Raw genomic sequence first — 26600 nt, 5'->3', positions numbered from 1 at the left:
TTGATAATTCACATTCACTGTAAAGGTTTGCTGCATCACTACAGCCAGTGGTGTTCATATAAAAAATTCAGTCACCCTGCCCTCCCTTCTCTCTGTCATGACGCATGCGAACTATAATAGATCCCCGTGATGTCAGAGTTTTCCGAAGTAATGATACCTTCACAAACACACACACACACACACACAGTACCACACATTTCTCATCTCTCCATCGCGGTACCTCTTTTTCTTTATTTTTTATGAGAGTATATGCTGAGCGACACAATTCAGTCGTAAAGCACTGAACACGCATATACACACGTCACTGGGAGACAACCCTGTCGAGGTCATGATGATGCTGAGTCATCTCTCTGCTTCTTTCAGCTGTGTGTCTCTTTAAGCTGTGAGTGTGTGTAAGGGAGAGACTCTCAGCATCACACCTATCTGTGTCCTCTGGCATCTGTATCTTCTGTATCATCTCTGTCTTCACATCCATGGTCATCGATTAGATATAACAGGAAGTGATGCTTTACACATCTCTTGTAGTTTTGTGGTATTCATGTAGAGGTGATGGGTAATTTGTTGCAAGTGAGGACAGCAGGATAACAGTGTGGTTTTAGTGGTACTGAGTAGCTTTAATGCATGACAGGAAACATCCTCGGTTGCTGCTGTTATGTATCATTATTATGTCTTTGTGAGAGCAACAACTGTGGTGGGGGCATTATGTTTTCAGGTTGTCAGTCCATCCATCAATACGTATGTATGTATGTATGTATGTATGTATGTATGTACATCCATCTGTTAATCTATCCGTCCCATTCTCATGATTACAATATCTCAAGGACGCCTTGAGGGAATTTCTTCAAATTTGGCACAAAGGTCCATTTGGACTCAGTGATGAACTGACTGGATTTTGGTGATCAAAGGTCAGGGTTTCTGTGACCTTGTCTGTCTCTTTCTTCTAAACGTGATATGTCAAGGATACCTTTTGGGAATGTTTTTTCAAGTTTCGTGTGACGAGAGAAAAATGTCTATCGTTTAATATTTTGCTCTATCATTTATATCACTGTGACGCAAAATACACTTTTTACAGCAATATTTTTCGTCAGTTGGAGTCTGTCCATCTTTTGCACGGATCACATTGATGAATTACTCTTTTTGGCTTTTTAATTCGCGAAGCTTTTACGGCACTTACAGTAACATAACAAGTTTATATAACTCCGCTGCCTGTCTCTAAAATGTGCTATATCATGATATGTATCGTTATCAGGATATGAAATGACCTATATCGTGATATGAGATTTTGGTCATATCGCCCAGCCCCACTCGGACTCAACAATGAACTGATTACATTTTGCTGGCCATAGGTCACTGTAACCATACGAAAGATGCATTTGATCATAACTCAAGAATTCATATGCTAATTTTGACAACATTCACACAAAATGATGAAGTGATGAGTAATTTTATATCGAAAAAGATCGAAGGTTACCATCACTGTGACATCATAATGTTCTGCAAAAACACTTTTCTGGCCACTATTCAGTGTCATATCTTAGGAACAGAAGGAGAGACATTTGGTCAGATACTGAACTGGTGACTCTAATCTTGAAACTGTACTGATTGTATAGATCTTCTGTGTATGAAGCATCCATGTTTTCACAGACATGGATGTAAACTGTAAGTACAACTTGACTGGTTCATGGAGGCGGTAATTCTGTTATACAATTTAGGCAAGTGACCGATAGAATAGTTTTAAATGGGGTTTTAATTGCACTTAGTTCGAGAGGCTGCGATGTGGGGTTAGCCCCACACTGACAATTAGGGATTTTCAATCGGCACTTTTGGCCATGCCAAGTCAAACCATGCCTTGTTGATTTATGTTTCCATTACCAGTTTAAATGTGCCAAGTAGCTCCTAAGAAGGAGGAAAGTCAGGTCAAAGCTTGCCCTACTACTTCCATGTGGGTTGGGTGATGTCGATCGGGCTTTGTCAACATTCAGTGACAATACAGCGACATGTCTAAAAAGCCTCTGCTGCTTTTGCCAGACAGCAGATGCTCCATTAATTTCAACTGTGTAAGCAATAAGCAGTAGTGCCAAGCAAAACTGCAACAACAGCCTTGAAATCCATGATGATAGGTAGCTGGCTACCAAAAATCCTGGTACAGTGCAATACTAAGAAGTGCTAAAGAGGGCACTGCCTTTAAATGTCACCGACTCAAGACAAATGCATCATCATTAAAGACATAGCTTCAAGCAGCTAGCCTGAGAGGTGCAAATCCCTGCTGAACTGGGCTGACACGCCGAGACAGCATATGTGTAAAAAGGGCTGACAGTATGTCAAATGCCTTGAGTGTGAGAAAACGACAATATGCATGACCAAAGCCTTTGGTTAATTTGTCAGCTGAATTGTTTTCTGAAGTATTTTGCACCTGGTGATTATTGAGCATTAACAGCTGTGCTAACGGTCGTGCTGATGAAAGACAGCTTGATTTGCAGTAAAGTACAACTGTTGGCTGGAATCAAGTGCTGTCAAAAACCTGGAGACTCCGTGTTCTGAGCTAGTGTGAACCAAGACCGCAATGCTCTGTATTTTTTATACTGTCACAGCAATGCCTTACCACTCCACTCCTTCAAATGGTTACCCTCCACAATAAAAGACCAGCTTAAATTACTCAGAGCATTTAGAAATAACTAAACAATATAACATACACAATACATACTTTCAAAACTTAGCATGTAGTCCTTGGCTCACCTTTTTCTGAGCCCTCTCCTTTTTTGTTCAGTCTCTGTGCAGTACTGATGTTGAGTCTTAGAGCTCCAGGTGCCCAAGGACGGTGACAATAAGTTTGTCCTCCATTTATAATTCTAGGTGATGTTTTTCTCATGCAACTTGAAAATTTTCAACTTGTGTGAAACCGGAAATAGTGTGAATTTTGCATCATTTGCATCGCTTGGTGTGAATTCGCATCTATTCGTGTCTCTGCATTGACTTTTTTTTAGTAACATTTTTATTTAAAGCTGCTACAAGGAACTTTTAACTGGATACGCAAAAGTCTCTCATTTCTGCTGATGTCTCTGCGTGACCTACAACAGCAAATGAGACCATCAGTGTGAAGATAAGCTAATTCTATATAGTGTATATCCATACCTTTAGGAAACTGTCTCCGGGTTCGCCCCAGGTTGCTTCCAGGACAAAACAATTTACGGCACTCAGATGGCACACGTCATCTTACCTAGCTGCTTACATTTATAAATAGTCGCTATTCTTCCTCCTCCACCCGACGTCCGCGGGGAGTTAAAATAGCAGCAATCATCGGGTAAAAGTTCTGTGAAAGCACTGGACTCACCAACAGTCAGCAACGTCTCAGTCAAATCCAATCCTTGGGAAGTCAGGAAATCCTTCAGGATACACGTTTTGTTTGCGATCTAGCATTTACCAGCCCAATCCTGGCAGGAGCTGGCGGGTCCATGGCGTCAGCTGACCGGGGAGCCACACACAGAGGCCACAGGTTGAGCAGATTCACCCTGCGCCAGCGGGGACGAGCAGAGCAGGGGCCGCGGGGCTGGAACACCTCATCCGGGCCGATGACAGGTACCAGCCAGGCGCCGACAGGGTCTAGCGAGTGCCGAGAAATAAGAGGCGAGGCACCGCTCCATACTCAGTCCAAGAAGCCGTGGAAGTGCTCGCCAAACAGGCTTTCATCCTTACTAGCCAACCGCTGTGTTTACTCCGGTGGCAGTGGCGCTTATGCTGAAGAGGTGGAGCTGGGGTGCGGCAGAGGTGAGCTGGGATCCCTGATAGGAGCGGGGGCAAAGTTTTCCCGTCTTGTTGTTTCATTCATCCCCAAAACAAACACATGCACGAGCCAGGTAAGCATCTTTATGACAATACGCGTTAGAGATCATGGGAAATGTAGGCTTCATTCAAGCAAAACACTACTGCTTTTGTCCACAGGGTCGCCAAAATCAACTCAAAATGAAAGTTCCTTGTAGGGGCTTTAATGTTAAAGCATGAAATGCTCACTTTGTGTTTGCTGTGAACACACCATAGGATAGTAATATGATAATGCAGAGTTGAGTGACTGAGCAAGGTTTGTGTTGGTGGAGGCGTGTAACTTTAGGTATTGATGAGACAATGAGATCTGGTTCATGAAGTCCAGTTTGAGTGAAAGACCCATAAGTGTGAGGCTTTATTAGAAACCAGCACACTGCAGTTTTATTATTCCCTGATCTTACTACTGGCAAGTTGTTACAGTGACAATCATTTTATTTTGTCACAGCGATCGCAAACTGGGCGGACTCCATTTTTGTTACAAAGTAATCTACTAGAAATGTGTGCTTCCAATTTGATTGGTCAGAGCAGCACCTTGCCAGATGTTGTTGCACTGTATTGAGCCAGATTAAATTTTTTTGATGGATGACGCTGTATTTTTAGCTGGAGCCCTTTGCTTTTGGCACCCCTGCTGCATCAACAGCATCAAATGAATGAGGAGTCTGTGTGTTTTTACACAGTGCTGTCGTCTGTCTGAAAGTAGTCTTTAGTTTTAATGAATACAGCTCTCCACACAAGGAGTTGAAAGCATAACTGCAACATGAAATTAATTTCTCATTAAAATGTGCTTTCTTCCAACTTCCTTAATTGTATATTGGGCTGTGAGTGCTGTCAAAACTCTTTGGAGTGCACACAGCAGTCCTGTGTCTGAAGAGACAGTGTAACACTGACAGAGGACTGCAGCTGCTGCTGTTATGCTTCTGATGTGTTGCTTTTGCTTCACGGTCGATCTAGACAAGGTGTTTGTGTTGTTCCTCCTACAAACAAGTACAAATGAGAACAGTGTGTGTGCCGTGACTCACTCAGTTGTTAAATGCATTTGGCTAATGGACATTTAGTCAAGTATTTCTAAGGAGAGTCATTTTAGTTCATCCTTAAATGTAAAAAATAAAACAAATATGTCTTTTTTACACTCTGTACACAGAGTAAGATGCTATGCTGTGTGTGTATTTGTGTGCTGCTCTTAGGGGTCAAGAGCAGGTCAATCACATGGTTGTTTGTGTGTGTGTCTGGGTTTGTGTGTAAGTGTGGTTGTGTGTGTGTGAGCCCTTACTATCTTAAAGAAAACAGTAAACTGTGGTTGACAGCAGGAACACCTGGATGCATAATGTATCTTTACTAAATGGTTCTATGTAACAGCAATAATATCACATGTTGCTGACAATGTGTAAATGAAATTGGTGTTACAACAGCAGGCCGACGCTTGCCTAATTTTATATAATCATCGTTTGAAAAATAAGGTGATAGGGGAACTTTGGCAAGCGAAGCAAACACAGTCCAGTTAAGAGTAGGGGAAGGTTTTGGTCACGGTCAGATAAGAAGATGAAAACTTGTTGTCATGACTTGGGACTTGAGGGAAAATATATCTCCACCCTTAGAAATTTTCCACTACTAATTCAATGTCACACTACCACCATTTATGTTCTATATATAGTCTTTCTTTTCCACAGAAACCCTTCATGGTGGGACAAAACACTTTGATTACGATTCTTCCATAATTGTAATAATTGCATTTCATTTCACTTATTTTAAAGAAAATAAGAAAACATTTTCCATATAAAAAAATATATAAAAATATCAACTCAGGCATAAATTAGATAAACTAAACAGATAAAGTATTCTTCCACTTGTGTATCCTTCCGCTCCCTGGTGTATTTGGTCTAAGCAAACAGAGGGAACAGAGATTAAACTGGTACTAAAAATGGGGTTTGGGGAGGAGATGGGATTTTTATGTGGTTTATGTTGTAAAAACACAGATGAGAGCTCTGTGAATAAAGATCTTCTAAGTGTGTGTTTGAACATAAACAGGAAGTATATGTATGTTTATACAACAGTTAGTTCCGGCCCTGCAATCTGATTGGTCGAGAGACAGTAAAACCATGATGATATTGGAGTACAACATCACGATTATTTCACTGTGTATGTATCGTAAAATGCTTAAATTATCTATTTTGTCCTCATTTTTCAACATTTCTTAATCAGCCTTGCTTATTTAACTGTTGAACTGTTGTATAAAAGCAATACAAGTATATGTATGTATATATTAGGGATGGGCAAGTTAACGTGGACAATTATTTGGTAGCACTTTATAATACAGCCCGTGTCTTACGGCGTAACTTCCCGTGTCTTACGGCGTAACTCCTCTAAGACCTGCCGGGGTCTTACAGTGGAACTGCTACTGTCTTATGCTGTCACTCCCAGTGTCTTATAATGGAACTTCATGCGTCTTACCTTGCACTTACTGGGACTTCCCGGGTGACTCTCTGACATCTACCATGACATTTTGGGGGAGCCTATATGGTTTAATTTCACTTATGACTTACAGTGTAACTCGCTATGTCTTACAGTAAAACGTCTTACAGTCCAACTCCTTTTGTCTTACCATGTAGGCCTACTTATTAAAACTTATAACTATAAAATCAGATATGATTTACAGTTTTAAAATACACGAAAATCATACTGCAATATGTAACCTGTTTAATCACACAATGACAACTTCAGAGTTATAAAATATCTTTATTCTTTACCACGCAGACACCTGGTACTTACATGCTAAGTGCCCAAGACTTCCTGTAAGTACCAGGGACCGGGCTGTATTGTAAAGTGCACACTGTTCACCCTTCCTTACCATGCAGGTACCTGGTACTTACACTCTAAGCACCGAGACTTCTGCTGTACCTACCAGGGACTTTCCCTGTAATTACCAGAGACCTACACTGTACTTATCAGGGAGCGGGCTGTATTATAAATTGCACACTGTTCACCCTTCCTTACCATGCAGGTACCTAGTACTTACACTCTAAGCACCCGAGACTTCTGCTGTACCTACCAGGGACTTTCCCTGTAATTACCAGAGACCTACACTGTACTTATCAGGGAGCGGGCTGTATTATAAATTGCACACTGTTCACCCTTCCTTACCATGCAGGTACCTGGTACTTACACTCTAAGCACCCGAGACTTCTGCTGTACCTACCAGGGACTTTCCCTGTAATTACCAGAGACCTACACTGTACTTATCAGGGAGCGGGCTGTATTATAAATTGCACACTGTTCACCCTTCCTTACCATGCAGGTACCTGGTACTTACACTCTAAGCACCGAGACTTCTGCTGTACCTACAGGGACTTTCCTGTAATTACCAGAGACCTACACTGTACTTATCAGGGAGCGGGCTGTATTATAAATTGCACACTGTTCACCCTTCCTTACCATGCAGGTACCTGGTACCAGGCAAAGTGCATACTGGTAAATAAACAGTCTCGGGTGCTTAGAGTGTAAGTACCAGGTACCTGCATGGTAAGGAAGGGTGAACAGTGTGCAATTTATAATACAGCCCGCTCCCTGATAAGTACAGTGTAGGTCTCTGGTAATTACAGGGAAAGTCCCTGGTAGGTACAGCAGAAGTCTCGGGTGCTTAGAGTGTAAGTACTAGGTACCTGCATGGTAAGGAAGGGTGAACAGTGTGCACTTTACAATACAGCCCGGTCCCTGGTACTTACAGGGGAAGTCTTGGGCACTTAGCATGTAAGTACCAGGTGTCTGCGTGGTAAAGAATAAAGATATTTTATAACTCTGAAGTTGTCATTGTGTGATTAAACAGGTTACATATTGCAGTATGATTTTCGTGTATTTTAAAACTGTAAATCATATCTGATTTTATAGTTATAAGTTTTAATAAGTAGGCCTACATGGTAAGACATCAGGAGTTGGACTGTAAGACGTTTTACTGTAAGACATAGCGAGTTACACTGTAAGTCATAAGTGAAACTAAACCATATGGGCTCCCCCAAAATGTCATGGTAGATGTCAGAGAGTCACCCGGGAAGTCCCAGTAAGTGCAAGGTAAGACGCATGAAGTTCCATTATAAGACACTGGGAGTGACAGCATAAGACAGTAGCAGTTCCACTGTAAGACCCCGGCAGGTCTACTGTAAGACAAGCGAAACTACACAACAGGTTCCTCTAAAATGCCATGTAGATGTCAGAGAGTTACCATGAAAGTCCCAATAAGTATATGGTAAGACACGGGAAGTTATGCCGTAAGACACGGGGAGTTTCTTAATCAGCCTTGCTTATTTAACTGTTGAACTGTTGTATAAAAGCAATACAAGTATATGTATGTATATATTAGGGATGGGCAAGTTAACGTGGACAATTATTTTATCGCGCATTAACGCAGTTTTTTTTTATTAGTATGATTATTTTGAAAGTTCATTGCTCACTGGCACGGAATACACATACAGACAAACCATGGGTCACAGGAAGGGTGGGATCTTGATCAATACTGGCTTGGGATGGACGTCATCACACGTCTCAACCAATGAGAGCATTTGGGGTGTGCCTAAGACTGCCCAGCGCTCACATGAACCGGAACAGAGAAGAACTGGTGGGGACAGAAGAATGGAGAAAGGTACTTAACTCTTACATGGACATTTTAATTTTAAATCTCTTCCAGACAGCGGAGCTGATAGAACCAAAGTTATTTGTAACCACTGCAAAGTTTAATTTTCTTATCACCGGAGTACTTCGAGTCTGAAGTATTGCTTAAATGCAATACACACTGTTGATGCCAGTAAATCACCCACCAGAATAGTGGAGGGAGGCTTCAGAAGACTACGTTGGATGCAGCGTGTGGGAGAAGTATAGATAAACAACAGCAAGACAAGCTAACAAATGCCATAGCGAAGTGGATAGCTACAAACTGCAGGCCGATTAGTATTGTGGAAGATGTTGGTCTGAGGAATGTTCCTAGGATCGCAAAGAATGACAGCACGTATGAGCCTTCCTTGAAACGCACCATCACAAGAAGAATACATGAGTTGTATAAAAAGGAGGGGGCTACAAAAGTGACGGCGTTACAACATGCACCAACTGTTGCTCTCACTGCAGACTACTGGACATCACTGGGTAACCATAATTACCTCGGAGGTACAGTGCATTATATTGATGAACAGTGGGAGCTGCATTCACATGCTCTGACTGTAATGAAAACTGAAGAGACATAGTCACAAAGTCAGCACACTTCGCACTGATGGTGCAAGAAATATGATCACTGCTGGGAGACATCTGCCTTTTGAACACATCCCTTGTGTCGCCCCCAGTCTCCAGCACTCTGTCATAGTATCTCTACTGAACAGTGCATTTGACAATGTCCTGGCCAAATGCAGAAAAGCTGTGGGCCACTTCAAACCCAGTCCAGCAAGTGCTGCAGAATTAGAACAACAAGAAACTGAACATGGACAAAAGAAGGAGTCGCTCATACAAGACATGCCAACCAGATGGAATTCGACCCTGGACGTGATAAAAAGTGTCCACAGAGCAATCGGCCAAGACTGCAAGAGCAGGAAGACCAACCTGTGCAGCACTTGGACTGACTACAAGAAAGCCTACAACTCAATGCCACACACCTGGATACTGGAATTTCTGGAACTGTATAAGATCAACAGGACACTAACAGCCTTCATAAAGAACTCCATGGGAATGTGGAAGACGACTCTAGAGGCCAACTCAAAGCCGATTGCCTGAGTCAACATCAAATGCGGCATATACCAAGGGAATGCACTGTCACCACTGCGGTTCTGAGTAGGCCTGAATCCCTTAGGCAGATCATCAAGAAGACTGGCTATGGATACCGATTGCAAAGTGGGACAACAATCAGCCACCTGCTCAATGACCTGGATGACATCAAGCTGTATGCCAAAAATGAGTTAGAAATCGACTCACTGATCCACACCGCCAGGATCTACAGCATGGCCATAGGGATGTCATTTGGATTAGACAAGTGTGGCCGGATGGTAAAAAGATCAAAGAGAGGAAAGATGATCAGAACTGAGGGAGCTGACCTACCAGAGGGCAATGTAGGAGATATCCAGGACAGCTACAAGTACCTTGGGATCCTGCAGGCTAATGGAAATCATGAGGAGGCTGCGAGGAAGTCGACCACCACCAAATACCTCCAGAGAGTAAGGCAAGTCCTGAGAAGTCAGCTGAATGGTCAGAACAAGGTCAGAGCCATCAACATGTAAGCATTGCCAAGCCAGTCATCAGATACCCAGCTGGGATCATAAGCTGGCCAAATGAGGAGATTGAAGCCACAGATATCAAGACAAGAAAGCTCCTTATCATGCATGGAGGGTTCCACCCTAAGTCCAGCACCCTGAAGCTATACACTAAGCAGAAAGGGAGGCCGAGGACGAGTGAGCATCAGAGCCACTATCCAGGACATCTAAAATCCAGGAATACATCAAGAAGATGGCCCCAAAGGATGAGCTGCTAAGTGAATGCCTCAGACAACAGAAACCTGATGAGAGCAAAGAGGAGGAGGTGCAAACAACATGGAGGGACAAGCCCCTACATAGTGCATACCACTGTCAGATAGAGGAAGTGGCTGATATCAAGAAGACCTACCAGTGGCTGGAGAATGCTGGACTGACAGACAGCATGGAGGCACTAATCATCGCAGCACAAGAACAGACCCTAAGCACAAGAGCCATAGAGACTAGGATCTACCACAGCAGATCAAACCCAAGGCCCAAAGATGCCCCTGAGACGATACAGCACATAGTGGCAGGGTGTAAGATCCAAGCAGGATCAGTGTACATGGAGAGGCACAATCAAGTGGCTGGGATAGTGTGCAGGAACATCTGTAGCCAGTATGGGTGGGTGGTTGAGAACAACAGGGCTAAGATCTTGTGGGACTTCAGCTTCCAGACTGACAAACAGCTGCTGGCTAACTGGACATAGTGGTGGTGGACAAACACCAGAAGAGGGCAGTGGTGGTAGATGTGGCAATACCAGCTGGCAGCAACATCATCAACTGTTAGCAGTGGCGTAGAGCTGCAAGCATTAAATTTGGGGGTAGCACAAAAGCTGTAATCACCTGCAACAGGGGCAGAGAATGAGGACTGAAACAGACAGGAGACAAGGCAGTATGTCTTTACTTTGAGCATTAGTAGCAAAAAAACAAAAATGCAGCACAACACTAGAAATGAAGACAAACAAGGACACTCGGGCAGGAACTCTGTGGCAAAGTCATTTGCACTGCATTTTTTATAAAGTATGATAATCTGGTCAGATAACTCGCCACGTCCAGGTGTCATGTCACTCCCTCCCTCTCTCCTTGCAGTTCTTGTACTCAAACAACTGAGGTTACATCCAGTAACTACTATTACTACCAGTGAAAAACCTGGTCTGTTTTTGCAACTGTGGTAAAAGAGATGCTGATGTTTATTGAAACTTTAGTAATATCTGCTGCCTTAGGTTGAACACACAGCACCACTCAAGGCAAAATGTGATGTTATTGGTATATTTTCCTTTTTTCTTAACGTTTCATGCCTGTCTCCTAAGTCACTGAGGAGGCCTTGGGTTGTTTTGTTTTTGTATTATGCAAAATGCCCTCCATAAACCTATATTATTCACAGTAATTGGCGTAGATGTTTCCAGTCAACTCTGTCAGCTTCTCTCAATTTGTACTAAATTTATGCTTTTTTGTCTATTTTGCAAGTGTTGGTTGACTTTGGATGATGGTGGCGTGTGGCTACGAGTCACTCATCAGGATGAGGAGATCAGCTCATCAGTCTGTAAACTCTCCTTCTTATGACTCCTCTTAGTTAGCCTGGTCGATATTTTTTAAATGTAAACACCAGTAAACGTCAAGGGAAGAAGGAAAAGTCACAGCATAGGCCTTGGAAAATAAACTGGAAGGGTTCCATGCCACATCAGTTTCCCACTGAATGTCAGGAAGTGTGGTATCCTTTGATTCACTGAAACTTGGCTAAATCGAGGCCAGAAGGAGATAGGTGTGTACTTTACGCTGAAAAAGGACTGGTGTGACGCTAGAAATGTAAGGTGCTATCCTGTTCCTGCTGTGGATTACTGCTGTACGCCATTCAAAGGCAACTGCAGAGCGTCGCCGGCCATATTCAGGAGGAGGGACAATGCATCTTGCTGGGGTCAGGATGTGTGGACAATTAAACTGTTTCACAACCACAAACCATGGATCACCAGAACCATCTGAAAACAAGGAAGTTAATAAAATAGCAGCCAACAATGTAAGAAGATCCAACAAAGAACTACATTACAGTGCACAAGTAAAAGGAGCTGATGGGATCACATTTCACAACATATGTTGTACAATTCCATATAACAAATAAATGATTGATTGATTGATTGATTGATTGTAATAATAATAAAAATAATAATTACTAATTATGTAACATTTATATGTAAATTAGTGCTTAGAGTTTCCAGACTTGCTGGTTCTGGTAATCCATGATTTTTGGCTGTGGGAGGACTTAACTGTTGTTTTGGGTTCAGTTGCTTCTGTTGTTTTACAAATGAAATCCACCAGAAACTCAGAAAGAGAGTTCATTGATGTCATCGGTGACATCGACGGTGTTGTCCTGGAAGGTACTATACTCTGATTGGCTCAATCTCCATTGTCACATGGGGGGATGTGTCAGTTTGTTTACAAACTACGATACATCCCCCATGTGGTCTCAACAAGATGGCCAAAGTAATTTATGATCATTATTACTGCACTATGAATTATCATAGTGACAGTAACATTTATTTGAACTGGTGATGTTTGATAATGTATGATGTTTCGCAGCGAGTGCCAATGATATCATTGCTTAACCAGCCTAAAATATTTGCTGGTATGTGTATGTATGTGTGTGTGTGTGTGTGTGTGTGTGTGTGTGTGTGTGTGTGTGTGTGTGTGTGTGTGTGTGTGAGAGGGGCGTTATTGGATGCTGATAAGCCAGCAGGAGGGCAACACTGATAAGCTGCCATAAGTTAATTCTCAGTCTGCACTGTGTGTGTATGGATGTGTATATTAACTTTTTGTAGATTCATAATTTCATGTTATATGACACATAATTATATACATATATAAATCTTTATAATATATGATGTACAGTACCTATGAGTTTTGTTGTTGTACCAGAGAAGATGAGGTTCCCTTGTTTTCTCTTTTCCTTCTCACACACTGTCTCTGTGCCTCAGCATAGATAGACAGAAAGGGTGGGGCTAAGGGGAACCCTCTTGTACAGGAGGGGCTCACACTGTCCGCTCTTTTCAGCCTCTTATCCAACACACATTTTTACATTGTTTATCAACCAAATCTCTACAGCTTGTTCTTGTGTTTTTTGTTGGCACACATGTTCGGAAGCAACCACTGTTGACCAGCAGCACAATGGTAAGGACTATCTGTTTGTCAGCTATCAGGCATAAAGAAAGATGCTGCAAGGTTACAGTATTTTTCAAAGCTTGCATATTTGTGTTCAGGAATAATTGTCAATTGATGCTGGGCATAAACTTTGAATTTGTTTTCTTCTTCTGTTATCTTTGCTTTTGTAAAGTGTACCAGGCCTACTGCCCTTTTTGTTTACTGTGTTACACAATATTTTGCACATATACTAGTCAATATTAATTTGCTTGAGCAATAACCGAACCTGCTGTGTTTCAGATTATTTTTTTGTAATTGATCACAACACATTTACTTGGAAATATGTACCTTTTATTTAAGGTCTTAAAATTACGTTTTGACACAAAAGTTAGGAATTAACTTAGGCCCGGTCTTAGGGCCCTTATTAGTTCTGTTGTTAATGTCCTTGATTGGTGCACATTCCCAGACACATTTGCATTTATTCAAACTGCAACAAACCAAATAACAGACAGCGAACCTGGGGGTTCAGGGTTCCTGTTGGTCTGGGGCCCCCTGGGGCAGCTGCCTGCTTTGTCCTGGTTGATAATCTAGCCTTGACCACACTGTGTCTCTGATATTGCTGTGAGATGTGTTTGAGAGTCTGTCAGACATAAATAAAACTTACAGTTTCATTTATTTCATTCCACTCGGGGTGTCCTTGTTCCTCCTCTCAGCTACAGACCCTAAATTGTTGAACCCACTGTTGTAGTATGAACTGCAGCCTTCCCAGCTGGCACTGGATGTCAGTATGACATCAGAAAGATAATAGACTCTTACACTGGACAGATGGCAAATTTGGTTGGAATGAAAATCTGGTTGACGATATCTTAAATGTCTAAGGACATTAGAATGTCATGTGTTGTCAACATTATGAGATTTTGTAGACACTGGGTTTTGTTCTCCATACGTCATGACTAAATGTCATGCAGAAGGGCACGGATATTACAAACCTAGTTTATTCATCTACAAATAATGATAAATCTAGTTTATTTATCTACCATTTCTTTTAATTGTACTTAATGATGCTGTTTCGACAAGAACGACTAAATTAATGGCAAGAGTCCTGCAGATGTTCAAATCAGGGACCGACCCCTTAAGTAACATGTTTTGGTGTTGTCAAGGTAACATATGTGTTGTCCCATTCCTTATACCATTTCGAGCCCTTGCAGCCTCTCATACTCCAGTCCATGAGGGTTCAGGGTTTGGGCCTTAGGGTGGAGATTGGGATTGGGCCTGCGACTGGAAGGAAAGGAGTTATTGCAGGGCAGGAGGGAGTGGCTGGAGTCGGATGCTGCTTGATGCTGCCAAATGGAACTCTTGAGCTCATGGTTGTGACATGGGAAGTCTTGCACACAATATGCTTAGTGTTCAAGTAGTTAAATCATGACAACACTGCTGCAAGGCAATGGCAACATGGATGAGTCTAGAGGCCAACCGAGTAACAATTTAACAATCTAGCAAGCAGGTTACATAATACAGGAACTAGGCCTGCAAAGGCATAATGTTAGAGTCTTAGGAAATTGCAGGGTAGAATCCAAACGCAGATGCATGTGGAGGCAACCGGAACAGTTCAATGATTTATTTAAGGGATTGCTTACAAGATGAGAGTCCAAGGGTAGGCAGGAAAACATCAGTCTGGTAACTGGTGACAGGAGAACACGATAAAACACTAGGAAACTAACACTGATACTGAGAAAAAAGGCTTGAACGTTACAGTGGGGTATGAAGACGAACTGGCACAGATAAGAGGGAACACACAGACTAAAGACACAAGGCAGAAAGGGGTAATGAGGGATAGGTGAAACTAATCAAAGGAATAGGTGAAACTAAGCAGGGTTGTGTAGACGATAACATAGACAGCATAACACACATAGACAGTAAGTAAAACAAGACATGACAGATGAGGAGAGTGACTACAAAATAACAGAGGAAACAGTGTACAAACAAGGACCCAGGATCATGACATGTAATGACAGAGGAAAAAGATGAGACTATTGGGAATATTAACTTCTTCCTCATTCCTCATTATCAAGAAAAACTCTACACAGATAATTTTACAATATTAACTTGCTATCCACTTGACAAATGAACTTCGATGCCCTCCACCATTTTCGAAACAGCAGCAGTTCACAACTCGTGAACTCCGAACATTTCAAAAATTTACATTTCTGGAGTTGTGAATACCACAAGAGTGGGGCATTCATATAGACTCTTTTCTTAGAACATAGTAAACATGACCCCATTTGAAGGCAGCAAGAGTTAGTGATATGGCAGGGGTCCTGACCTTGGAATTTGGCTACTCTTCTGAGCTGACTGATCTGTCTGGCATTGAGACATAAAACAGTGTTTTATAGGTTTAAATAAAAATGACCAATGAGCGCCATACGGGGACTATCAATTAGCTAATCAGCATAACAGGTGGGACTAACACCATTGTCAAGCTGCTTTCAAGCTGCTGTTGTCAAACGTTGTCAAGGAGTGCACTGGAACCAATGAGTAATGATAACAACAATGGCAACCACTACAAAAAAAAATAGATGCTGCCATTGAGGCTGTTGTAAATTGACATGTATTCTCAATATCACCCAACATCATAATGTGTTAAATATGTTTGCATGACTACGCATCAGCGTGGACTTAAAATAGGTTAGATTCAGGCAGATATGTTGGTCTCCAGTGACTAGTTAGGGAAAATCAAATCCCCTTCCCTCGCAGGAATCAGAGTGGACACAATGTTAGACTGAAAATGGAAATGGAGTGTAACATCTTAGCAATTCTGTCTGACACTAGGCAGTGTTTGTACTATTATGTCTCATAATTGCCTGTAAACCACTGCAGTTCTGTTTTCGAGGCAAAAAAAGGCATGTTACACAATACTTGTTCAAATGCACTGCTTTCTCTCTGACTTTCTCTTTCTTTCCCTATTTCTTTCTCTTTTTCATCTTATATAAATGTCTTTTCAAAATGAGGGGGCTTGGAACAACTTAACCTACTTACAAGGTTCATTGAAAAGGCAAGTCTGAAGAGGACTGGACTGGAGATGGACTAATGTTCTTATGTACTTAGTCTTAGATACAGTCAATCCCGTGTTGATTAGATTTAAATGCATGTGTCACACAATGGTTCATGTCACAAACAGCAGCACAGACAGTAACTGACTATTGTCAGAGCCCCTGTGAAAGTTATAATTCATTCCCATGCATGCCACACTTTTTTCAGCTAACTAGAAGACTGGAGTATAACATCCAAATCTGTATTAATCACTGATATCACTGATAATTAGAGCAAAAGTGTAGAATAACAAAGCTAATGCTAACCGTTCCATGTAAATGGATGGAAGACACTAAAACACTTATTAGTCTGGGAGGTATAAGTCAACAAAAAACACAAATATTGGTGGTCTACCCTAGTCTGACCCTAGTTAGCCAATTAGCCAAGATAACTAGCAGACTATTGGGGTAGCTGATAAACTCAAAAGTTTCACAAAGAAAAGCTAATGCTAGCCATGTCATGTAAGTGAATGGAAGCTGCTAAAAAGATTAGCACCATATTCTGGGAGGTGTAGTCAAATAAAAACACAGAGTTGGGTGGTCTAACCTTGTTTGCTAGTTTGTCTAGTTAGTTGTTGTTGTTTTTTTTTTTTACCAAGGAGTGTCCATTGGATAGATTTGTTGAAGTTTAGTCCATGGCAGCAAAACCTTTGAATGCGAGTGTTTGAAAGGGGGGAAAAAATGGTAGCTAATGTTACTTGAACTGTAAGGATGATCTGTAGTGTCAGATCAAGTATGGTCTGATCACGCCCCCACAATCCTGAGTAATAGTTTGAGCCGCCAAATGAGCTGTTTCTGAGCTAGTTTTTACTTTTTTTAATGGTTGTGAACATTGGTGGCATGGTGATGCAGTGGTTAGCATTGTTGCCTCACAGCAAGAGGGTTCCTGGTTCAAACCCCCTGGGTTCCCCTGGACTCGAACCAGCTTACATGTTCTCCCTGTGTCAGGTTTTCTCTGGGTGCCCCAGCTTCCTTCCAAAATCCCACAAGACATGCAGGTTAGGTTAATTGCTGACCCTAACTTGCTTGTAGGTGTGAATGTGAGCATGAACGGTTGTCTGTCTCTATAGCCCTTTTTGAACAGGAATTGTGCAACTTTGCAGGAAAGCCCAGTCAGACTTTTTTCATCATTGGCAGTATTAAAACAAAATCGGGGAGTGCGGCAAAATGCTGCCTACCTACTTTCGCGTGAGCAAGTCACAAAACATGTAGCTCAGCATGTGATGTAAATAGTGACGTACTCCAAGGGAAGCCGTGGCTAATCAGTCCTTCTGCGATTCTCTCATAAGTCAGCCCATTCTTCGCCGTTCCTGTCACCTGGTGGTTAATAGCCTCCTTGTTTGCGAGGACAAGGAGGGCGCGCGATTCCTTGTCTCCCCAGTTGCTCATCTTTACAGTGTCTTTCAGGTTTGTGTTTCCCTCTTGCTACTAGTACTAGCCACTCATTCCTGCTATCAGCTGTTTCCTGTTTATCCACCGCCAGTGGCTCACACGTGCGGCGTCATCAACAGCTCCTCCCACAAGTCTTCAACAGCCCCCTCCGTTGCGGAAGGCCGCCTCTGTCTTTTTAAACTAAAAGGGTTCCGCCAATATGTCTACTCTACGAGGCGGAAAATTCGGTACCTCGATCAACTCTGTGTGTCTAAACACTCGCAGCTTGCCGGCAAAACGGCCCAACATTCGCGGAAAATCTGGCAGTGTAAAAGGGGCCTATGTGTCAGTCCTGCAATAGTCTGACGACCTATCCAAGATGTGACCTGCCTCTCGCCCAATATCAGCTGGCGTAGGCTCCAGCACACCCGCGACCCCCAACATATAGTTCCTAAAAAAAGGAAGACAAATGTAATAGGTAAGCTGAAGGCTTGAAGATGATTTGAAAAGCCTGTACATTTTTTTTAACTGACACTACATTTCTGTCTCTCTTGATCGAGGTTGGGGATGGGAGGTTTTACTACAGATAAGATGGCTTTAATCCACCTTATTGTTCTTGTTAAACTCTTAATCACATTTTGTAACTTTTGTCCTCACACTGACAAAATCCTTCACAGCTCAACTGCCAGCAACATCAATAATTATTATTCTGTCACTAATGCTTGTATCTGGTGATTAGAAATCTTACACAACATTTCCCATTTTCATATCTCAGTGATTATAATGTGTTTGTAATATGTGGGTGGTATTAACTGCTGTATAATGTGAGTGGCTGTCATTCTCAACTTTTTTTTTATTAGAGACAAGCAAAATTAAACGGGTAATTTAACAGGAAATAATGAGACACATGACACAAATGTGGAGATTCATTGTTTTAAATCTAATTTCTCTCTCTATGATTCAGACTGAACCTACGTTATGACTGAATTAGAAGCCTCAGGGGTGGGGGAAAATCCCCCACCCTACATTATCTTTGTGGTGGTCTTCCTCTTCTTCCTCACCGGACTGTTTGGCTTCCTCATCTGCCACCTGCTGAAGAAGAAGGGCTACCGCTGCCGCACTGGAGACATGGAAGATGAAGATGAGGAGGAGAAGCTTGGAGGAAATTCCGACGGTGGGTTAAGAATATACAGGGTGGTTTACAAGAACCTAAAGGGGAACTCCACAGCACTGACATTTAATGATTAGTTTACTAGTCTCAGGAGTGCTATTTAGCCTGTGAAAACATTTGCATAACGTTTTCTTGGCTCTGGAGGAGCTCTGTAATATCAAAAATATCCCCAGTCATCTCATCAGGGTTATCTTGGGCTTGTAGACCACACATTTACAGCAGAAGGTCTGTGTGGTAAAAAGAATTGGCAGTTGCCAGGCAGGGAGGGAGCATGTTATTCTAACTGCACTTACATACAAATTCGGTATTTATAAAGAAAGAAAATACTGCATTCTCTTTAATCATAGCTCCACTTATCCACCATAATTCTATATTGTCCATGATATACAGGCATTAAACATTTTCCTTCAGAATTAGAGAAAATACTACTACCTATGTTTTTTTTTAGCATTTGTGATCCTCAACATTTAGACCATTTGTTATCTTAGTGTTTCTTTCCATCTCATTCTCTCTTCCACTCGCTGTTTTTTCACCCACGCCCTCCTACAGAAATACACAAACACTCACAAATCTATGTGGTCTACTTTGAGGTCTGTATCACAAGTACTCTCACACACAAAGTTATTCAAACATTCACACACTCACTTTGTCTATGCACATGTATGAACATTCACACGCTTGTAAACACACAAACACAGATGCATATACAGCTGAAGAATGGAACATGGATGTCTCTGAAAGGCATAATAAGTATTTGAAAAAAAACTTTGCCCAAATACCGTAGTACACAACACACAAATATCCATCTCACCAAAGTGTACACTTGAGCTCAAAGTGGACTTTTTGCAGTATAACTGTCTGTGAATGTTTAAAAAAAATCACTGCATTGAAAAATTATGTTTAAAAAAAAATAGCAGCATGTATTTCCCGATCCTGAACAGTACTATATTGGTGTGGACAATCCACTGATATCATGGTGGTCAGTTTTCATTGGAGCAGCTTAATATCAAATAAATATTCTCGATGAAAATTGTTGATGTTCTGTGGATGTACCACAGTAAAAAGGACACTGTGTGTCGAAAGAAATGTTGATATTAATCAGAACAATTAGATCTATAAATACCACTAATCTCTATTGTACGGGGGATATGTCATAACCTCTCATTTGTGATTGTAAATTCTGCAAACCTGAGTGAATCGTCCCTCCAACCAGTGTTGGTTGACAGACAGTTTGGGTGTGGTGTTTGGACAAAGGCACTGCGATATTTAAAAGCTGTGGGTTTGATCTGTTTGTTCTGCTTTGTTTCAGATGAGGATGAAGAGAACCAGGACACAGTGGAACAGATCCTCAAATGCATTATTGAGAATGAAGGTGACAAAAGCATTGCATCATGCATTTGCCCTGCAATGTTATTTTTATCAAATAACATCAGTATTAGGCTTGGGCAGTATCTGTTTTTACATATACATTCCTGAAATTTCACCAGGGTCTTGGGTACATGACGTTATCTGTGTGCAGCGCTTATTGACTGTAAAGAGACTAAAATAGACTAAAAAGAATGGACGTAGCTACCGTGACTTAAGCCACTGCTTTGTTTACATTTAGGCCATGGCCATCTTTGTTTATTTATCCCTAAGTCACGATATTTAGGTGAGAGGTTGGCAGTGAGGACACTGTTGGGAGACAGCCTGTCACTCAAAGCAGCCCAACCTTAATTATGCATATTTTTTTGTACCAGGCTATAAACATGTTTATTTCTATTTTAGCATGGGTGTCAGTGGGGATTGACTGGCTTCAGAAGGCAGCCTCAAGTGGCCAATAGAGGAACTGCAGTTTTTGGCACAATGATATCACAACAACTCACTTGTTTTGCTTATTAAACAGAGAAATACAACCGTACACCCTCTGAATCCAAGTTTCCATCTTTCACAAAAGACTAGCTTAACTGCCCTGTTAACTCATGATAAAACACTTCATTCAATCTTGACAGAGACAAAATAAAACTCACCAAAACCATCTTAGTCTTGTAAGTCGTTTAGTTTGTGATTCCACTGTTCCAGTAATCACCAGCTGTCAGGATGTCTAAACACCCTGGTATACAGTAATACTGCCCAAGCCTAATCAGTATGTATCAGCAAATCCATCTACCAGTACACGGTTAGCACTACTCTTACTTGGGTTCTTCCATCTGTCACCTGTAGCTAACATGGAAGCTTTCAATGAGATGTTTGGAAACCAAAATGTCTGTGTGCGCCACGACCCCAGGTAAGCTCATCCAACAAAGTCTGTATTACTGTGACAAATTATTGTTTGTTGACTGCATATTAATGTCATAAAGAAACATTTAAAATGTTTTGTCTTGAGCTCGACAATGTCTTTAATCCCCTGAAGTGAATGTGAACAGTGTAGTTTTACCTGTAGCTTTAATGTCAGAACAGTTTCCCATATTTGACTGGTATATGCACATAATCAACCATTTTTAAACCAGCATTCGGAGACTTTGCATGTTCATTCCTCCACACAATGACTAAAGTGAACAATTTAAAATTTAAAAATGAATCAAGTCTAATAATTTATTTTACCTCATCATTACCACTGTAAATAGTCTGACCAACTAAACCAATCGATTTTCTCTACATGTCCGATCAACATACAAATGTTTGCCTACATGCAGCTCAGAGAAGCACAATTCCTGCTTTAGAGTACACACATCACATATTATACACACACCATGATAATGAGAATAATAGTCATGATTATACTAATGATAATGTTGTTGTTCCAGATTGCGCAAGGAGTCCATTGGTGGTGTTCCTCCCCATCACCACACAGTCCACTCAGGCACCGATCACAACACCTGCCATCTCTGTGCCCAGGTCCGAGCTAAAAAGGGCAGACGACATAGTCGAACTCCCCGCTTTAAACAACGACCTGGAGAGCAGACTGTCTTCTCTGTTGGCAGGTAATTATTAAACCACTCATGCACAGTGCATGTTGGGAGGGAGTAGCAGAAATATATCATCCTGAATTTATCATTATCCCTTCAGGTTCAGAGTGACCCACACAGATAAGAAGCCTCATGGAAGTCCTAATCCAATGATCAGTTCAGGGGACCAGCTGGACCAATCCCAGGACAGTGAGGAGCGGAAGGAGGGCGGGTATAATCTGAGAAGCATGTTCAAGGATGCCCGACCACCTTCAGAGGGCTCCAATGGGGTTGGCCCAAATGTGGGGAAACGCAAGAAGAGTGTAACCATATTTGGGCTGAGGCGGGGCAGCGACCCCATTGGCATTAAAGGAGCAGAGGGGACAGGCAGGGAGACTGGAGGTTTCAGATTAGCTATTCAGAAGCAACCTGTAGTGCTGGAGGAACTCTCGCAGGCAGAGAACACTAGAGTCTCTCCTGAATGTGGTACTAAACCTGGTATCAAACCTGAAACTGTGCACTCAAAGAATCAGTCACCTTCTTCACCTCAACGTGAGGCTAAAACTTCAGGTTCTGTTAATTCTCCCTCTTCTCAAAGTAAGGATCAGGCCCGTGGCTCTAAGTCTACTCCAGAGGATGGCTCTAAAGATGGGCCCAGTCCTGAGCCACGTACGAACCTTATGATCAAACCTTCTGTTGGGACCACAGCAGCTTCTGTCCCCAGCTCTCTTCCCATTCCATCCCCTGTTTCATCTGGACAGACATTGAAAACAACAGAGAAACAAAGAGGTGATAAGGTGTTAAACAATCCAGAGGCATATGATCCTGGGCCACTACAGACCTCTACACCCATTGCCCCAATGCCTGGATCCATTGCAGGTATCACTCCTGTCAGTCCTACTGGCCAACCTGAACTCTATTCTGGGTCTGGTCTTCCACTTACCCAAACCCCCTCCAACCCAAGCTCCAGCCCAGATCCAGAATCAGGCTTTGGTGCTAGCTTAGCTTTAATAAGCTTAGGTTCATCCCCTCCATCTTTAGCCTCCTCGCTAAAAACTCCTATCTCACCCGTGGCAGTCACACCAAGCCCCAAACTAAGCTCAAAAAGTACACCATCAGAGTCTTCAAAAACTGCCTTTTCTCCTGCCCTCACTCCAAGCCCCAAACTCCAGTCAGGCCGAGCGATGTCTAGCGAATCCCCTATTCCATCTTCATCCTTTGGAATAAGTGCTAGTCCATTACAAGCCCAAACTTCCTTACCTGCTCTCACTGCTAGCCCCAAACTTGACACCATGCCAGTATCACCACAAAACCCCTCTTCTTCTCCAGCTGACCAAAACCCGTCCTTTGGAAGTTCTCCTCTTCTGAATTTGAAGTCAGAAAGTGTGATGTCTGAAATATCGATGACCAAAGGGGAAATGGTTTCAAGTCCATTACCTCTAAAGGAACAAGAGCTGAAAGGAGCTGGAATCATGAAGACAGAAGAAAAGACAGAAAAAGTGAGGGTGGGGATTCTCAAGAAAGCTAAACTTTCACCAGTTGAGGGAGATTCTAAATGTTCTGCCCTTTACTCTCCCACTGATCAGTTTTCTAAAGACAGACTGAGCCATTTGCCTTTGTCACCTTCCAGTCCACTGTCCCCCTCCTCACAATTAGGGAGCAGAATAAGTAGTGTGACCATCATCAAAGCCAGTCCTGAGAGCAAGAGAGAGTTCTCTGTTGTCACTATGGTGGAGGAGAAAGAACCCTCTACTTCAGTAAAAGACCAGAAAGGAGAGACTTCTGAACTCAGGGATGAATCAGAAAAAGCAGGAATTGGTCCAGCAGTTGGTCTGGGAGGAGAGGTTCAGGGTTCAGGTGTTGGACAAGCTGAAAATCAAAGTAGAGGGCCTCCTGGAGCAGAGGTTAGGCCAAGGGCGAGCCAAGACAAGGACGATATGGTGGAGATGGAAGATATTAGGGACTGCAAAGTGATGCAGGTGGAAGAAGTAGAGAGGGTGGAGGAGGAGTTGGAGAAGATGGTGAACACAAAACAGGACTAACAGGCAGAGTCTAATAGTGACATGGTCCAGAGTTCAGCTCTGATAATCCAAAGAAAGAAGTGATACCAAGGGGTACCACTTAGTGGACTATAGGAAGGGAAATGTAGTAATAATGAAATTAAGTAATTATAAACACGGCTTTGATTATGTAACCACAGCTGTGAAAATGTTGCAGTGAGACTGAACTGGCTGGTAAACTGACTAGTCAGCTGATTGATGAAAAATCATCATATATACCACTGCTAGATTGAAAGGATGATATGATAAATGATGCATGTTTTACCCTTTTAACACAAATCACTAATACTTTAGTTTACATCATGGCTAACCATTTTGCAAACGATGCCTTTGTGTTTTTTTGTTTTGAATGTTTTTTCGTATTCTTATTCCATCCAGAGTCTAGAGCCATGTTAGCGGCTCTGTGAGGCTGTATGTAGCACCACGGACATCAGCGTTTGCGCAAAATGCCAATATTAACATGCTCAATTTTAAAAGATGTTTCCAGTATTGGAGAAACTGGGATTTTGGCCTGATTAGGGGGCTACATGAAAAGTCAGAGGATGACCAACACCATTACTGTTACTCCTGAAGGAAACATTACTGTCTGTACTAAACTGCATGGCAAGAGTTATGTTAGGATGAAATCCTTATTTTTTTATTCTATATTTCCCACACTTGCCTATATTTTGCAGAGGCTGAGTTTTCCTTTGACTAAATAGTTTCACATGTGACAAGCTGACCACTTGGTTGGCTGATATATAAAGGTGCTAAGAGCTGGCAAGTTCTAATCTCATCTATTGATCCTGCTGATTGTGAATCAAGATTAACAGCACAAGCACAGGGGAGCAACAGTCGCTCTATGGGCAGCTTGGCCAACAGAGATATATCAGTTAAGTGAATTCGCAGCAAGTTCATGTAACGCTGTTTCACCCCATGCTGTTCTGTTAAAGTTAAAGTTCCACTGACTGTCATACACTCCTGAGTGTGTGAAATTTGTTCTCCGCATTTGACCCATCCCCTGAGGGAGCGGTGAGCAGCAGCAGTGCCGCACTCGGGAATCATGTGGTGATCTAACCCCTCAATTCTAACCCCTGATGCTGAGTGCCAAGCAGGGAGGCAATGGGTCCCATTTTTATAGTCTTTGGTATGACCTGGCCAGGGATCAAAGACCACGACCTCCCAGTCTCAGGGCGGACACTCCACCACTAGGCCACTGAGCTGTAAATTAGCTGGCATGTAAAGTATGCTGCCAGGGACATACAACAGTCTGTTCAATCCAAATGTCCTCCCTTTTTCTCCAAATTTGGAATGACCATTTCTCTTATGTGAATAAAATTCTTATAGATGTTCACAAAGCCCCCCATAAACCCACCCTGGTTCCCTGTTCATGCAAGTGAGGAAATATGGACTTGATCCCTCACTGGTTTCCCACCATACAAACACTAGCAGTTGTTTTGAACATGGGTCTTGTGGTGGTGGGCAACCTTATACTATAGTAATCAGGCACTTCGACTGGTAAATATACAACATTTCCTGTATACCAGTCACAGACTAGTTTTTTGGAATTGTGAAATTATTACATATCCAGTAAAATATTGGCTAATTTTTTAGTCTTCTTTGTCTGTTCATGCCAGTTTGTAGTATGTCCAACATAAATTGAATGCTTACCAGGAAAGTTCGAAACAACAGCAAATGATTGCCATAATGCAAAGTACAGCCATAGACTTTGTACTCTGTACTGATGATTGTATCGAGCAGTGCATATCCAGGGATGACAGTGTGGCTGCCCTACATGTGAAATAAGCTGAGACTACAGAGACCTTCCACAAACTTCCACAAAACAACCTCTGCAGTCCTTAAAGCTGTGACATTTCAAAGTAATTTATTTGAAGGTATGCTGTGTATTTTGAAATATAATGGAGTATTTTAAAGTCTAACTTTTAAAGCGTCTACAGCAGATATGGAACATGTGATATTGTACATATATAATTGATCTCTCCATTGATTTGCCTTCTGTTCCCCTTCATGTGATTATACAGTAGAACTCACAACATTATATGCATCATACCTGCAAAACTATTTATTTTGATGCACTTTTCAAAAAACTTCCTCCAACACTGGAGCAATCTGGTTACAGGCAGTAACAACTGTCGTTCAGTTACAGGTGTTTGATGTTACACATAGAGTATATATACACAACTTCACCTTTCACCTTTACTGTGCATTATGTCTCTATAACAAAGCCATTATATACTTTGCAGCAACAATTTAAAGGTGTGGTCCAGAGTGTATCATGTGTAAAGCTGTGTCCAATTTGATGACATTTTAAGGGAAATTACATGTTTTTACAACCTTGGTTTAATTTTGTGAGTTTGTTTATTTTTTGGAGAATGACTGAAATAACAATAAAATCTTTGGACAGGGCAATGGTATTTACACGAGATTTGGTTTTATAAGACTTTGGTTTTGTTTAAATCACTCTGACTGCTTATATAAGCACTAATCTAACCTAAGAGTGGTAGCTAAAATTACAAAAAGAAGATCCAGTTTGTAAAAAACATAAATTTTCTTTTAAGTAGCCTAATGAAACAAATTGGTTTCAAAAGCACTCTTGACAGAAAATGTTAAAAAAAAAAAAACAAACAGCCTTCCCAATGCTTAGCTTTTTCAATATTATGGTAATTAAGGATAAGATGAAAAAACAGCTATTAAAGTAATAACCTCAAGTATTTTAATATCAACCTACATTTAATTCATCAAGTTTACCGAACTGCAACCTCCTCCATAAGGAAA

The 26600-nt window shown here is 41.7% G+C and overlaps 1 protein-coding gene across 3 annotated transcripts in view; it reads left to right on the top strand.

Moving 5' to 3' along the window:
• Positions 1 to 26169, top strand: part of rell2 (RELT like 2) — a 29347-nt gene extending 3178 nt beyond the window's left edge. For 2 of the 3 annotated variants that reach the window (XM_049586092.1, XM_049586090.1), the window contains 5 exons: positions 18632 to 18841; positions 20148 to 20210; positions 21041 to 21104; positions 21625 to 21801; positions 21887 to 26169. In XM_049586092.1, coding sequence (XP_049442049.1) covers positions 18646 to 18841; positions 20148 to 20210; positions 21041 to 21104; positions 21625 to 21801; positions 21887 to 23807 — 2421 coding nt within the window. In that variant the 5' untranslated portion in view covers positions 18632 to 18645 and the 3' untranslated portion in view covers positions 23808 to 26169. Of the gene's footprint in view, positions 1 to 13100; positions 13238 to 18631; positions 18842 to 20147; positions 20211 to 21040; positions 21105 to 21624; positions 21802 to 21886 lie in introns of those variants that run through there. The other variant, XM_049586091.1, reaches the window with a different exon arrangement.
• The last annotated feature ends 431 nt before the right edge of the window (positions 26170 to 26600 follow it).

The sequence above is a fragment of the Epinephelus fuscoguttatus genome, linkage group LG9 (genome assembly GCF_011397635.1).
Source record: "Epinephelus fuscoguttatus linkage group LG9, E.fuscoguttatus.final_Chr_v1".
Lineage (NCBI taxonomy): Eukaryota > Metazoa > Chordata > Actinopteri > Perciformes > Serranidae > Epinephelus > Epinephelus fuscoguttatus.
This window is presented reverse-complemented; position numbering and strand designations above follow the sequence as displayed.